We start from the raw sequence: 14,003 nt of genomic DNA, 5'->3' as shown, positions 1-14,003 counted from the left end.
TATGATGATATGTAACTGGGGTCTGTTCTTTATGTCTGTCATTTGCTTATTCTACTTTGATCCCAGCGATGTAGGCATTTATATATCCAGGGCCCCGTCTTAATATTGCAATTAATCATATTATCTGACGATGATAATTAAGAGACCAATGGTGAGATCAACCAGTGGCATGATTGGCCTGCCATAGCTAAGTCCAACTTAAAGTCGATCATAGTCTGTGTGACCCCCCCCCCCCCCCCGCCTGACACGATCACCATGGCCGTAGCCAGAGTTTGATGTTTGGGGGGGGGGGGGAGGGGGGGGGGGCACATACATGTTATTGGTCGATGTCCTGGGGAGGGGTCTAAAAAAAGTGGCGCTCACGCGCACCTACTTTCGAACAAAAATGTTTAAAGCAACTTCAGTGGCCCTCTCCACCACCTTTTGAAACGCGCGAACATTAAAATGACGTATTACGTAATCTGAACATGAGTTCGTTGGAATATACAATAGGGAATTGAAATGCCATTGAGTTGCTTTTTCGAAATTACTGATTTGCGATCGTGATTAATACACGATGATTTTCTACTGAATAAATCAATACAAATGATACATTTCATCGTATATTTTATTTTAAATTTCACATTACATAATAAATCATAACGGTATGTTAGTAAATTTTCTTTAAAAATTAATCTGTTTATAAAATAAAAGAAATCAAAGTTAGAAAAATTGCAATAATTTAATACGTTAGTTTTGCAATTACATATATTCTTTTTTATTTACGAATAATATAAATCTCAAGTTTGACATGGTTTGAATCTCAGTACATGCCAGGGGCGGATCCACGTAGCGATTATTCCGGCCCGCCCCCCCCCTAACCCCCCAAAACGATAAAAAAAATAGGATAATAATGTAGAGTTAACCTTTATAAAACAAAAAACGAAAGCGCCCCCCCCCCCCGCTTATTCGCCGGCCGGCTGAGTCGGCACTAAATTTTGTATTAAGATTTGGCTACCCCCCCCCCCCCCTTGACGCCGTCTGGATCCTCTGCAGGCGCGGATCCACGGGGGGGGGGGGGAGCTGACGGGTCAACAACAAAAAAACAAAAAACAAAATTCTCACGAATTAGGTGAAAAAAACTAAAATAGTGGTCTCATCCCCCCCCCCCCCCCGCTTATTTACCGGCTGACTGAGTCGGCGCAAAATATTTCCTAAAAATTGGACCAAAAAAAAGTGCCTCCTACCCCCCCCCCCCCCCCCCCCCCCCACCGGTAGCTGAGTCGCAACTAATATTTTCTCACGGATTGGGCCCCCCCTCCCTCTTCCCGCCGGCTGGATCCGCCACTGGTACATGCAGGCCTGCCGTCTATAACTCAAAGTAGCTACATGCTATTATATAAAACAAACAAGTATCCGGAGGAATGAGGAAAGTAGATTTTAAACAATAAATGATTTCCCTAATTCTTATTTATAATTCTGATAGAATTAGGAAATAGGAAATACATCTAATATACAGTTTGAGTAAGCTAAAAGACATGTTTGATGGCAATAACATTTGGAGTCTTTTACCGAATTTTTCCATTACTTGTTGATAATTGATCGGTGGAAAAATTACTTGCACGGAGTCCAAAGTCAGGTGCTTTTTTTAAATGGCCTAGAATGCGAAAATTGTATTGCTTGTCCCGGGTGCGACATTGGATTACCGCAGCTGGGTAATGGCAGGCAACAAAGAAAAATAATGAGACATTCATACCGTGTTATTATTCGCCTGCTACTATTTAAAAAAAAATCTTCTAGATGGGAAATTATTTAGGAGTACGACTGCAACAGCTCTGTCCTATATTCTGGATACGCAACCAATTTATTAGAGTTATATGTATATATATATATGATGATGATGAATGCCTAAGAAAAATGGTTTCTCACTATATATATGTACGGTCTACATCTTACGAATATGATGATTAACTCTCCCTTCTACTTTCTTCCATTTATTTATATTTAGTTGTCCTCTTTCTACCAGTTTTGAAACATGATTTTAAGATTAATTGATTAATTACTCAATCTTAGAGCGAAACTTATTTGACATTGGGGGAGTGAGTTAATCTGCTGGGAGGGATCTTTGTCCACCCCACTTCCTCGATCCCCCGTTTTAAAATCGTATATGCTTATTCTCCTCGTCATGTTTACTCCCCCCCCCCATCAAAGATGGATTTGTGCACCTTGTATTATACTGAATGGTAACAATTATTGATAATACAAATAGATTGGCCGAATTCAATATCTTCCCTGTAAGAATATCATTTTTTGACGACAAGGTGCTCTGGACCAAATGGGAAATGAGTGATGTTTCGAGCGCCATCTTTCGTCACGACGAGAATGTTGTGTTCCCTGTAGCCTCCTGCACCAGGCTCTCCTTCGGGTATGGTGACCATAGGCTCCATCGAGACCACCATGTTGGGTTCTAATACTGTATCGATGTCTTCACGTATCTCCAGAGCTTCATGCAATAGAAGAAACATATTAATCATGTTTAGCAAATGCAAGATTGGTCCTGCCTTTTTGGAGCAAAACTCCAGCGATATAGGCCTATAGCATAATTATTCGCACTCATTCATATATCTCAAACTACTGATTTGAAAATAAGTAATCCTTGCTATTGCTTTTTATGTTGAAAGTTGACATAATTATTATTTGACTGATCATGAATCTGCTAAATTAGTATCGATTGATCAGCAAGGTTAACACACATCTTAAGTTAAGTAGAGATTACTGACATAATTATATGGACACAAAATACTGGACATAATGAGAGATTTCCGACATTTCGAGGGTAAAATAGGCCTATACCCAGGCGCGGATCCAGGATTTCTTAGGGGGGGGGGGCCCAAATTTGAAATTATGCGAGCCAAATGTTGGTACGTAATGATGACCAACAGTGACGGAATGCGGAGGGGGGGGGGGTCGGTGCAGAGAGGGGCGAGTTTTCCCCACCCTCCTCCACGAAACGCGGAAGCTTTGACGTTTCATTAAATTATTAGAGAAAGAAGACGATGCGTTGTACCGTTCTCTATACTCTTAATCCTTGTCTGAATTTCAAAGATGTTCTTTGTCTGCTCCTTTTACTTTCTACGTCCTCTTCCGATTTGGGGAGACCGCCCCCCCCCCCCCCCCCTGGCTGGCTACGCGCCTGCGGTCAGATAAACACATTTTGATAACTTGTCCGGCTCCGGAAGCTCAGGGGTTTTAGGCGTTTAATTAAGGTCAGTTGATCATTTTTTTTTTAATTACCTATTATTTTGTGACAATGGCAGGTCACTATTTGGCGTGGGGTCCAGGGGGCGGATCCCCCCAAAAGCGGGGTTTTAGGCATTAAATTACCGTCAGATGAGCATCTAAGGGCCCACCGTAGCGCCCTAGGTGGAATCCAGGGGGCAGAGCCCCCGGAAGCTTAAGGGTTTTAGGCATTTAATCACGGTCAGATGAGCATATTTTGATGACTCATTTTTTAACACTGGCAGTTCGTTCTTTCTTGCGCTCATTCTATTTTTTTCCTCTTTAATATACTTTTTCAAATAAAGTGGCGGGGGGGGGGGGGGGGGGTGAGGGAGCTCGAGGCTCCCTGCCGTACCTCGGGCCCTGACATGTAGGAATCTCGAGAATCATATTTCGTGCCTGGCTGTAAATTTAGGAATTTGTCATTTTCCAACAAACACATATACAAACGTATAATTTACTAAAAAGTGAGGACAAATCTCGGAAATTATGTCATTTCAGCATTATTTGTAATCCACCGTTGTGGAATTAGAAATAAACCACGTTTGAATTTGATTTCCCCAAAGCCCCCCTCCCCCCTATTAGTACGCCAGTATCTCCTCCTTTCCTTTTTTCTTTCCCTTTCCTTCCTTCTCTCTTATTTTTTTTATTGGAGGGGGGGGGGGGGGGGGGGGGGGTCAACAGCCTGGGAGGAAAGGCCCTTTCGGTCCCCCGATCTCCTTCTTCCCCCTTTTCTTTTCTTCTTCTTCTTCTTCTTCTTCTTCTTCTTCTTCTTCTTCTTCTTCTTCTTCTTCTTTCTTTCCCTTTCTCCTCTTCTCCCTTTCCCTTCTTTTCCTTTCTTCTCTCTCTTTTTTTTTTTTTTTTTTTTGCGGGGGGGGGGGGGGGGGGCCAAGGCCCGCTCGGCCCCCCCCCCCCTGGATCCGCGCCTGCCTATACCTGCCCTAAAAAACAGAGAGCCCGCCCCTCTTAATACAGTTCATATGCCCGTTTGCCTTTTCAATACACGAGCAGGCATGTGTCGGTTCTGAGGATTCTCATCTATAGCTAGGAGAGAATGGAAAAGAACAGGACTGAGAGAGAGAAAGAGAGAAAGAGGAAACAAAAGAGAGAGAGAGGACTGAATGGATCGAGGGAGGGGACAGAGCGCGCGCGCCAGATAGAGAGAGAGAGAGAGAGAGAGAGAGAGAGAGAGAGAGAGGAGGGACTGGGAGAGAGAGAAAGAGAGAGAGAGAGGGAGTTATAGGGTGGAGTCGGCGTACCCACCCCCCCCCCCCCTCTCCTCCCCACTTGTTTACTAATATATTAGATACGCCACTGAAGAAAGAAAAAATATATAATCGCCGTTGGGCAATTTGGGCTCCCCTTCTTCTAAAGTTGCTTCAAAGCATATTTATGTATTATATTGATTAAAAAAAGAACAAAAATACATTTTCTCACCAGCCTCTCTGCCGTAATAGTGACATAGCACACCGAACGAATGGCCGTAGCCGAAGCTCCGGTACTTGAGGAGATCGAATTTGCGATACATGTCGTTGAGCTCGGCGGCGATGTCGCACACTCGAACACCTGGCTTGATCAGGGCCATACCACGGCGATGGATTTCGCAGTTCTTCTTCCATACTTCCATATGACGGTCTGAGGGGACGTGGTCGCAGAAAAGCGTGCGTTCGAGAGCAGTGTAATATCTAGAATAAAGGACGCAGGAGGCAGCGTGATAAATTAGACTATCGAATTACATGATTGTAATTATCAGATTATTTTACGATTATCTTTTCTTTCTTTTTCCTTTTCCTCGCTGAAAATTTATATTATGAGAATTATTTAATACGAAAAATGTTAATAGTTATCATCTCTGTATTATATTATCACTGAGGGGCCCGTCTTTTTAAGAGTTGCATTTGATCCCAATCAATCAATCAATCAATCAATCAAATATCAGTGGTATTGGTGTAAAGTGTAAACTCATCTTACCCAGCGATCATGGGGAATGTGTTCATACTAAGAATGTCGCCTTTCTGGATTTTGCGTGACGTCACAGGGTTATGGGCTCCGTCCGTATTGATTCCAGATTGGAACCAAATCCAGGCTGAGGGAGGAAGAACATATACAAATTGCGATACCAGGGGCCGTTTCTCGAAACTGTCATAAGTCCAACTTCTTAGATATCCCATTGCAACCCCGGCCCCCCACTCAGGGGTCGGAATGACCGCATGCGTGTTGCCAAAATGTCCGGTACAGGGGTACTTTTCGTGCGACAAAGTCCGGCCCGAGAATTGTAAAAAAAAAAAAGGGGTGTATTTGACTTTTCACCCGGAAATTTCTTTAAAAATGGGTTTTTTTTTCTTTTTTTCTCTCATCTCTTTGGACTCCTGAGAAATCATTCCGAATTTAGGGGGGTACATTGAGCATTTTTCCTGATTTAGGGGGGGGGGGGGGGGGTCTCCAAGGCAGGAAAAGCCCGTGAAAAGCCCGCGAAAGGGGGGTTCGAAAATGTTGGCAGTCCTCAGATAGGGGGTGCTTTCAAAAAGAGGGAACGAGCATATGCTTACCCTATGGGGGGCCGGAATTGCAACGTGTGTAATAGAATTAACACGCGTTTCTATGGGATGTCCACGAACTTAGACTAATGACGGTTTCGGGAAACTGGCCCCAGAGGTGTATAGCCACAATGGGAACGTGCCCCCTAATCAAGTGGTGGAAAAATAAAAAGAATTACAAGCGAGAACAGAGAGAAAGGGAAAAGCAGATGAGGGAAAGGACGAGGAGAGAAGACACAGCCCGCACCTTCTTCCGAAAATGCATCTTATTAGTAAATCAGTATCTGAGTAAGACTGGTGCCCCTAAAGAGGGGCAGACAAGGCCAACAAAATATCCTGAATAAAGGGGATAAAGAGAAATAACAAAAATGTTACAGAAAAGAATAGACAGATGATTTGGTGACTTACTATCTCTAAGCTCTGCATCTGGGAAACTCTTGGCTATCTCCATGACCATGGCCTCAGTCCCACGGAGGGCCACTTCGTGTTCACCAACACCCTCCGCAATGGCGTCGACCACCGCTTTGCCTCCAAGATCACATATCCTAGCACCTTCAGTGATCAGCGCAATCTCCTCATCAGACTTGATCAATCTCCGCATCATCATCGGTGTTCCGACGTCGACGATGCCCTTTCCCGAAACAGCCTTGTCGAGCTTCACTTTATTCTCGAGCGTCATGTGGTCGAACTCGCAACCAATCTTCGATCCCGAAGGCACATCGGCCAGTTCCTGCTGAACGGCCGTCCAGAAGTTGTCCCGTTGCCAGTCCGTGTAGACGACGTTACCTCCAGTACTGGTCCGTCTCCAGGGTTGTCCAGCGTCAATTCCTGCAGAGATGCTTGTGACTTTGTCTGCAGTGACGACCAAGCCATAGGGACGACCGAAGGAGCAATAGAGGAAGTCTGAGAAGTAGTTCACGTTATGCATTGAGGTGAAGAGGGTTCCACCGATGTCATTTTCTGCCATGTATTTCCTCACCATCGCTATCCGACGGTCCATCTCTGCTTTCGAAAAAGTTGGAGTGACCTGCAAGAGCAAAAATAAAATAATGATAATAAAAAGTTTTCGAGATTTCAATGTTCACTTGCTATTTGCTCCAGGACCCGAATATGTGGAGACTGTGCCTTCTCCGCAGCCCTGACACTTTGGAACAGGGACCCGTTTCACAAAGCCTTTTCTCAATGACAAATGACAAAAATCAGTGACAAATCTGCTGATAACCAATCAGAAACGAGGATTTCAGTAGCTTATAACAAAAACTGTCATTTGTCACTGATGAAAAGTTCTGTGAAACACCCCCCCCCCCCGGTTACCTATCGAGGTGCAAAATGCAAGCCCCATTATGACAATGCGTTCGTTTGTTTGTCCTGTTATAATTATGTTCATATATTTCATATTATCATGTTACTTTGTATCAGGCTATATGCTTTGTAATACGTTAAAGAATGTACAATTTTGTTAATTTCGTGTACTATTGTCAATACTCCATGTTGGGTCTATAACGTCATGACTATCACTACATGATTTTCGTTTAGTTTAGAAACATTGACGTAATAGGCCGTTTTTGTAATGTAATCAAATGTAAATTTGTACATCTTTGAAATCGTTACGTTGGTTTTTCTTAGGTCTTTCGTGTTTGTTGCAGCTGTAACGATGATATGCAGATTCCAAGAAATTGGAGACAACAACAACAACAAAATGATCAAATTTCACCTACCTTCTTTCCGTTGTTCATGGTATAAAGTTTGGGCATTTCATCGTTGGACGAATCCTGGGGAGCGTGAGCGCAATCCATCTTGTTTGTCTATTATTGAATCTAAACAGAATAGCATATACTTATATAGATATTTTAAAGAATTAAATAAAACATGACAGCTATACTTTGTGCATAATTTGTGCATGATATAACATCACCTATGTTGTTTTGCCCGTGTTGTTACGCGATTAGCATTCTGACTATTGAGGTACGAGTACAAGTATTGTAACTGGTGAATTAAATAATTCATATTTCGCACTTCACAAAGACTTTAATATAGCCTCATCCACAGAAATAACTTAAGTAGTATTCTGAGATATTTATTGTATTCTTGCCCATTAATCTACAAGATTCCCCATCAAAGTGTATGCGAGAGGTATAAGCAAGATATTCTTAGCATAATGTACAGTTTCTCAGGATGACATGGGCAACGCCATTTTCTTGATAACGTGACGTATATGCGAAGTCATTTTTCAAGTAAAGTGTATTCAAATGTATGGCTGCTTCCTTCCCGCGTGAGTGTGGTGGTGACGTATTTCATTCACATGTTACAAACTACATTATCGTTTGTACTACAATCACGGTCGGAACTCAAATTGAAGAAATGAGTTGTTGCTCTTCTGGGGTACGTGACGGTTTAGCATGATTGAAATATAGATATGTCAACTGCTATATTTTTAGTATTTTTGAATAAATAAGTTACGATTGTTTCTGTGTTATATATTTCTCATGAAATACATTTTTTTACCTTTTAGGCTCTCATTTTCATTTTCCTTCATTGGAAAGTAAAGGTTTTACAACTGAGGGGGGGGGGGGGGGGGGGGGGGGGGGGGGGGGGGGGGTAAGAGGACACATTTTTTTTTTTTTTTGTCTCGAAATTTGAAAATTTGACATTTTGCTCCGTTGGGGGGGGGGGGGGTAAGGTCTGCTTTTTTAGGTCAACCATGGGATTTTTTTTTTTTTTTTTTTTTTTTTTTTAAATTAAAAAAAAAAAAAAATCCAAAAGGGGGGTTTTAGAGAAATTTAGGGGGGGGTTTACACACAAAAAATTACCAAAGGGGGTGTTTAACCCCCCAACCCCCCCCCCCCCCCTTTGTACGCGCCTGCTAGTGTTTGTAAATTAACCTCGGTGAACTTCTGGTTATGACGGTTTCGTAAAACGTTCGATGCCCTCGATCGTGACTAAAAAAGGATTATGTATACATGTACCAGGGAACAGATATCTAAATATGTTCCTTCAAACATCTACTGCAGATTCTTGTTAAACATCAGTCACACACCAATACAGAGAAGGACCACTTACTGAATACCTAACAAAATTACATTACCACCCCCCCCCCCCTTCCCTCCGCCTCCATCGCCAAAAAGTTGGTCGATATGAAGTCGGTTTGTGGGTCGGTTGGGGGTGTGTCGTGAGATACCAAATAAAGCAAATAAACCAAAATTACCAAATAAACAGGACAGAAATATTACATACCTTTCAGTTGAAAATGTAGATATTGTCTCTCAATCTGCCTGGATATAGGCCTACTTGTCATATGACCAATGCAGCTAGACGGCTGTGAGAATATTATACTACTATAACTGTATGGCCTAATGAAATATGGTTTCGTGATGCACCAGTAACAGGAGCTAGTACAGCTAACAGGAAACCCCGTGCGAAGCTGGTTTTTAACAATAGGATCTTATCTCCCCCACAGATCTTCCTAATCCGGAATACAAACCCGTTATATCCAGGGAAGCATTACATTGTCCAAATAGAAGAATGTTTACTTGGGCCTAATACACGACCTTCTTTTATGGCTAACCAATGACAAGTGCATACGAAAATGAAATAGGGTTCATGATTCCAAGGTTCATAATTCCGAGAATGCAATATAGAATTCTCTTTTGTTGTCAGATTTACGAACACAATGGATACTATTTCATTTTCGGGACAGCTAACCTTCGGAATAATCAGGCACGGAGACATTGTATGCATCCAGGCGCGGATCCAGGGGGGGGGGGGGGTGGGGGGAAGGAGGAAAAAAAAAGGAGGAAAAAAAAGAGGAAAAAAAAGGAGGAAAAAAAAAAAAAAAGGAGGACAAAAAAAGAAGGGAAAAAAAAGAAAAGCGAGAGAGAGAGAGAGAAGGAAAAGAAGGGAAAAGGGGAAAGAGAGAAGAGGAAGAAGAAAAGAAAAGGGGCAAGGAGTGATCGGGCGGGGGGGGGGGGGGGCGAAAGAGCCTCGCCTCCCCATCCCCGCTAAAAAAGGAGAGAAAAAAGGAAAAGGAAAAAAGGAGAGCTAAAAGGGACCCCAAAAAAAGGTGAAAAGAAGGGGAAATAGATCATTTGCAGTTAATTCCCGTCAACAACGTGTGGAGAAGGGTGGGGGTTAGGTTTTAGAATGTGAAATTTGTGCGTAGTCAGCAATAGACTTGTTTACTAAAAAACGACGAATGCGTTTGCGTTTACATTCAAATTTATGGACGTTTCTTTACTTGGGACCTATAGTGACGAGTTATTTCATGTACATTAATGAATGAACTATTTTACTTAGAATCCAGTCTGCATACATTATTTGTTGCTATATCGGACACGCTTCGGGCAAGCTTTCAGATTTTCAAGAACAACTTTGTTTTAACTTTATGCATAGCATTTGAATATGTATGTAAACATGTCTATTTTGTACGTGTCCCGAAACCTCAGGTTAACTTTGAATCTCCCTTTATGCATAATTTATAATATCATCTCTACGGATGGAATTCTCTTTGTATGTATTACTTGTTGCTATGTCAAGCAGGGCTCCCACTTAGCCGAGTTGGAGCCTCGAGTTGTGGCGGTGCGAGCTTGAACTCCCGTACACTCGCGTGAACTCGCTTGAAATGTACTAATTTTTTATTTACATTTACATATTTGCATGAGTGACCTACGACCCAACATCGAGTTTCCTACGATGGATGTACGAGTGAACCAATCGTATTACGAGTCACGCGAGCTCGGTATGAGTTGCGATGACCTGTATACGACTTGTACCTATCTACCAACGAGTTATCACGATCTTCTAACGAGTGATAAGAGTTTTCTACGCATAATTTTGGCCAAGGGCGATTAAGCGACTTCCAAAGTGGGGGGGGGGGGGGGCAACAACAAAAAGGGGCACTTTCTGGAGAAAAAAGGGCACCTTCAAAAGGAAATGTCAAAGCGAAAATGCACATTTTTTGTTGGTATATACCCCTATATTGTGAATACATTATCAGGAACGATTTCAATATTTGTTTAACGTTGTACACAGAACAGGATATTGCTTAAGCATCATACTTTGCAGTTGGGTGTGATGGTTTCAAATATCAATTTGGGTGCGAGGATTTTTAAAATATTTGTTATAGATTTGTGAGTTCAGTGCGTAAAATTACATTTTATAAATAAGAAAAATCCCAATCCTAGTGGGGTTATAAGCCCATTCTCATAACAAAAGACTGAAAAGCCCTTTGATAAATAGCATAAGTATATCATCTATAAAAGCGAGTGAGCTTTGAGACCGAGCTTTATATAGGGGGAGGTACTCTTAGTCGCTTGAAATTAGGGGCGTGATGAAAGGAGAAGGGGACACTTATCCAAAGTACAAAGAGTAGTTATCAGAGGTTAACGTGGGGCACGTCTTACACCTTCAAAAAGAGGCACTCACCAGGGACGATAAAAGGCACTTATGAAAATAGGATATGGGCATTTGAAGTAACTTCTCGTACCTGAAAAAAGGGGAATTATTAGAGGTAAAAGGGCATGTATCACATTTGAAAAGGGGCAATGACCAGTTTTGAAAACGGACACTTACGGTAATTAAAAGGGGGCACTTACAATCAACGAATAACAGAAATCATCATACAATAGCAATATTGTAAGAACAAACATTCTAGAATTATAATGTTTTCCGTCTTCTTATCCTAATGGATACATAACCAAACAATTAATATCAAACGTCTTGTACATCACACTTCTTAACAATTTCATCCTTAAGCATGTTCCTTTGAAATTGCTAAATACTACCTGTGAATGTATTCTATACGCTAACCAATTACAATATACAAACCCGAGAACTAACCCGGATCATGTTTATATCTAAGATACCATGTTCATATAAACCATGACTTTTCCTTTAACTATCCTTATGTTCTCATGAACATACATACTAATAAAGAAGTCATACCATTATTATCAAACGGTATCCAAGTAAACTCCCTTAAATAATCAAGGATTATTTAATACAAGTTATATTATTTCAGCCAATAAAACTAACAATTGACTATAAGAAATAACCTCAAAGTGTAGTTTAACAAACACTAAACTGAATCTCAAAAGTAGTAATGACCCTTTAAATCATCACATCAAAATGACTACTCTAATAACAAACTATACTACTAAATACTAAGGATGGAATACCAGTAAAATGTATTACTTTAGCATGAATATATAACATATACAATATACATGTATACATATTAATATCAAAATAATTGACAGAAATAATATTGTCTTACCTGGAAATAATCAAAGATGAGGAGAAACAAGTCAGTTGGTGTACTCAGTGCTCACTCAAAATGTAGAATGACACATGTTGTACACTATGCATGCTGACCGATCCCTGCTCAAGTCTTAATCTCCAAGTTCGTCCATTTATGCTGGTAGGGTAATGTTTACTAAACTGGGGGGGATTAATCCTTAGTCTGTACTGTGCTCACTGGACATAGCAAACTCACATAAACTTACTAAACAATACAAAGTTAGGAACAAAGGGGTGGGCATTTACTAACTAAAGTGGAGTGGGTATTTACTAACTAAAGTGGAGTGGGTATTTATTAATGAGTCATCAAAGAGTATATCTGTATAGGAGTATAACACAGCACATAGTATATCTCTATAGGGGTATAACACACACAGAGTATATCTCTATAGGGGTATTACATATAGATAATATAAATAAATATGTACTGTGACCACGTCTCATATGATACTCAATGCATATGATAGATAGTAAGTGGAAGGTGATAAAAAGTATTGTTAATGCCTAGGTCACACATGCAGCGGCGGCCGTGCGGTTTAAAATATCCACGGCCAAAAGCAATAGGACCGCCGCACAGTGGGCCAGGGAGGAACCAAAGTGCGCCAAAACTAAGTTTGGGTGATTTTTTTTTCAATTCTGTTCTTGCCCAGTTGAAAGATATTACATAGAAGATTACCTCAGTGAAATATTTAATTCCGGTATGCACAATAAGGGTATAAATTTACTACTTCAAACAGCAAAATCCTACATATTCACAGTTTTAGTGCAAAAGTGACTTATTTTATAAATCTTTCAATTCAACATGAAGTTTTTAAGTTATTGATAAGAAATTGCTCTCACATATTCCTGATTGTTCATTTCGTTGAATGAATGGGTTAAAATTAATAGAAACACAATCTTCATGATATATTATAGGGTAATTTACTGAAAAATGGACTAATTATCCATGTTTTTTATAAATTCAGAAGAAATGTTTAGATCTCCGCGGTGTACCGCTTAAATTTTAATACCACCATTTCCTCTGATGTCTAAGCTTTAGGTTGATACCAAATTTGGCTGCCCGATCTTGCCTGTTGTTATGTTAGAGCCGATTTTCCTTAACACATTGCCCCGAAAAATGTGGGTTTTTGGGGTCCGCGGCTGAATCATGAAGGATTCGTGGCGCGAGGGGGCGCGTGACACTTGTTCTGACACCGCGGACCAAAATAAACACAGTTTCCGGGGCAATGTTGCAAGGAAAACGGCTCTAACATAATAACGGGCAGAATCGGGCAGCCAAATCTGGTATCAACTTAAAGCTTAGACATCAGAGAAAATGTTGGTAATAAAATTGAAGCGAAAATCCCTGGAAATCCAAACATTTCCTCTAGGTTTATAAAAAATAAATCCCCAAACATGAGTTTTGGCGCACTTTGGTTCCTCTCTGGCCCACTGTGCGCCGCAGCATTCCCACGGTCACATACGGTAACGGTCAGATTATGTGAGGGTAGCCGCTCGGCGTATTTTTAATTTGTGGAGACAGAAAATATGTACGGCCTTTGAAGTGATACTGATGACGCACGGTCGCCTTAGGGCGTCCTTGCGGCGGCCGTCGCTTTTTGACAAATACTAAGGCAGACGCAAGGTAGCCGCAAGGTGCCAGCAAGGCGGCCAAAGGGAACCGTGCGGCTAGATTGATGCTACCGCTTTACCCCTGGAGTATATAAAACGCAAGGCTACCGTACGCCCGACGTACGGTCGCCGTGGAACCACTCTACGGCATCATACGGCATGTCTAATCGCTACATCGAACCTAGAAATGAAAACAGTTATAACTCTGCGTTATAATCCTACGGCGACACGTATACGGCCTGAAAAGATAGGCATACGCCCTAGGATGACCGTGAGGCCACCGCAGATTTCCTGCGGCCGCCG

General features: G+C 41.5%; 1 protein-coding gene across 2 annotated transcripts; it reads right to left on the bottom strand.

The window, feature by feature from the left end:
* Positions 1-1,647: 1,647 nt before the first annotated feature.
* On the bottom strand, positions 1,648-12,257 carry LOC100891060 (creatinase). 2 transcript variants are annotated; one of them, XM_030995014.1, is made up of 6 exons: positions 12,067-12,257; positions 7,514-7,612; positions 6,204-6,822; positions 5,230-5,344; positions 4,696-4,943; positions 1,648-2,482 (listed from the first exon to the last, which is right to left on the bottom strand). In XM_030995014.1, the coding sequence occupies exons 2-6, from the start codon at positions 7,589-7,591 to the stop codon at positions 2,283-2,285; spliced, it is 1,260 nt and encodes a 419-aa protein (XP_030850874.1). In that variant the 5' UTR covers positions 7,592-7,612; positions 12,067-12,257; the 3' UTR covers positions 1,648-2,282. The 2 variants fall into 2 exon arrangements, with proteins under 2 accessions (XP_030850874.1, XP_030850875.1); XM_030995015.1 differs by lacking the exon at positions 7,514-7,612.
* Between the last annotated feature and the right edge of the window lie 1,746 nt (positions 12,258-14,003).

The sequence above is a fragment of the Strongylocentrotus purpuratus genome, unplaced genomic scaffold, assembly GCF_000002235.5.
Source record: "Strongylocentrotus purpuratus isolate Spur 01 unplaced genomic scaffold, Spur_5.0 spur5_scaffold_21, whole genome shotgun sequence".
NCBI lineage: Eukaryota > Metazoa > Echinodermata > Echinoidea > Camarodonta > Strongylocentrotidae > Strongylocentrotus > Strongylocentrotus purpuratus.
This window is presented reverse-complemented; position numbering and strand designations above follow the sequence as displayed.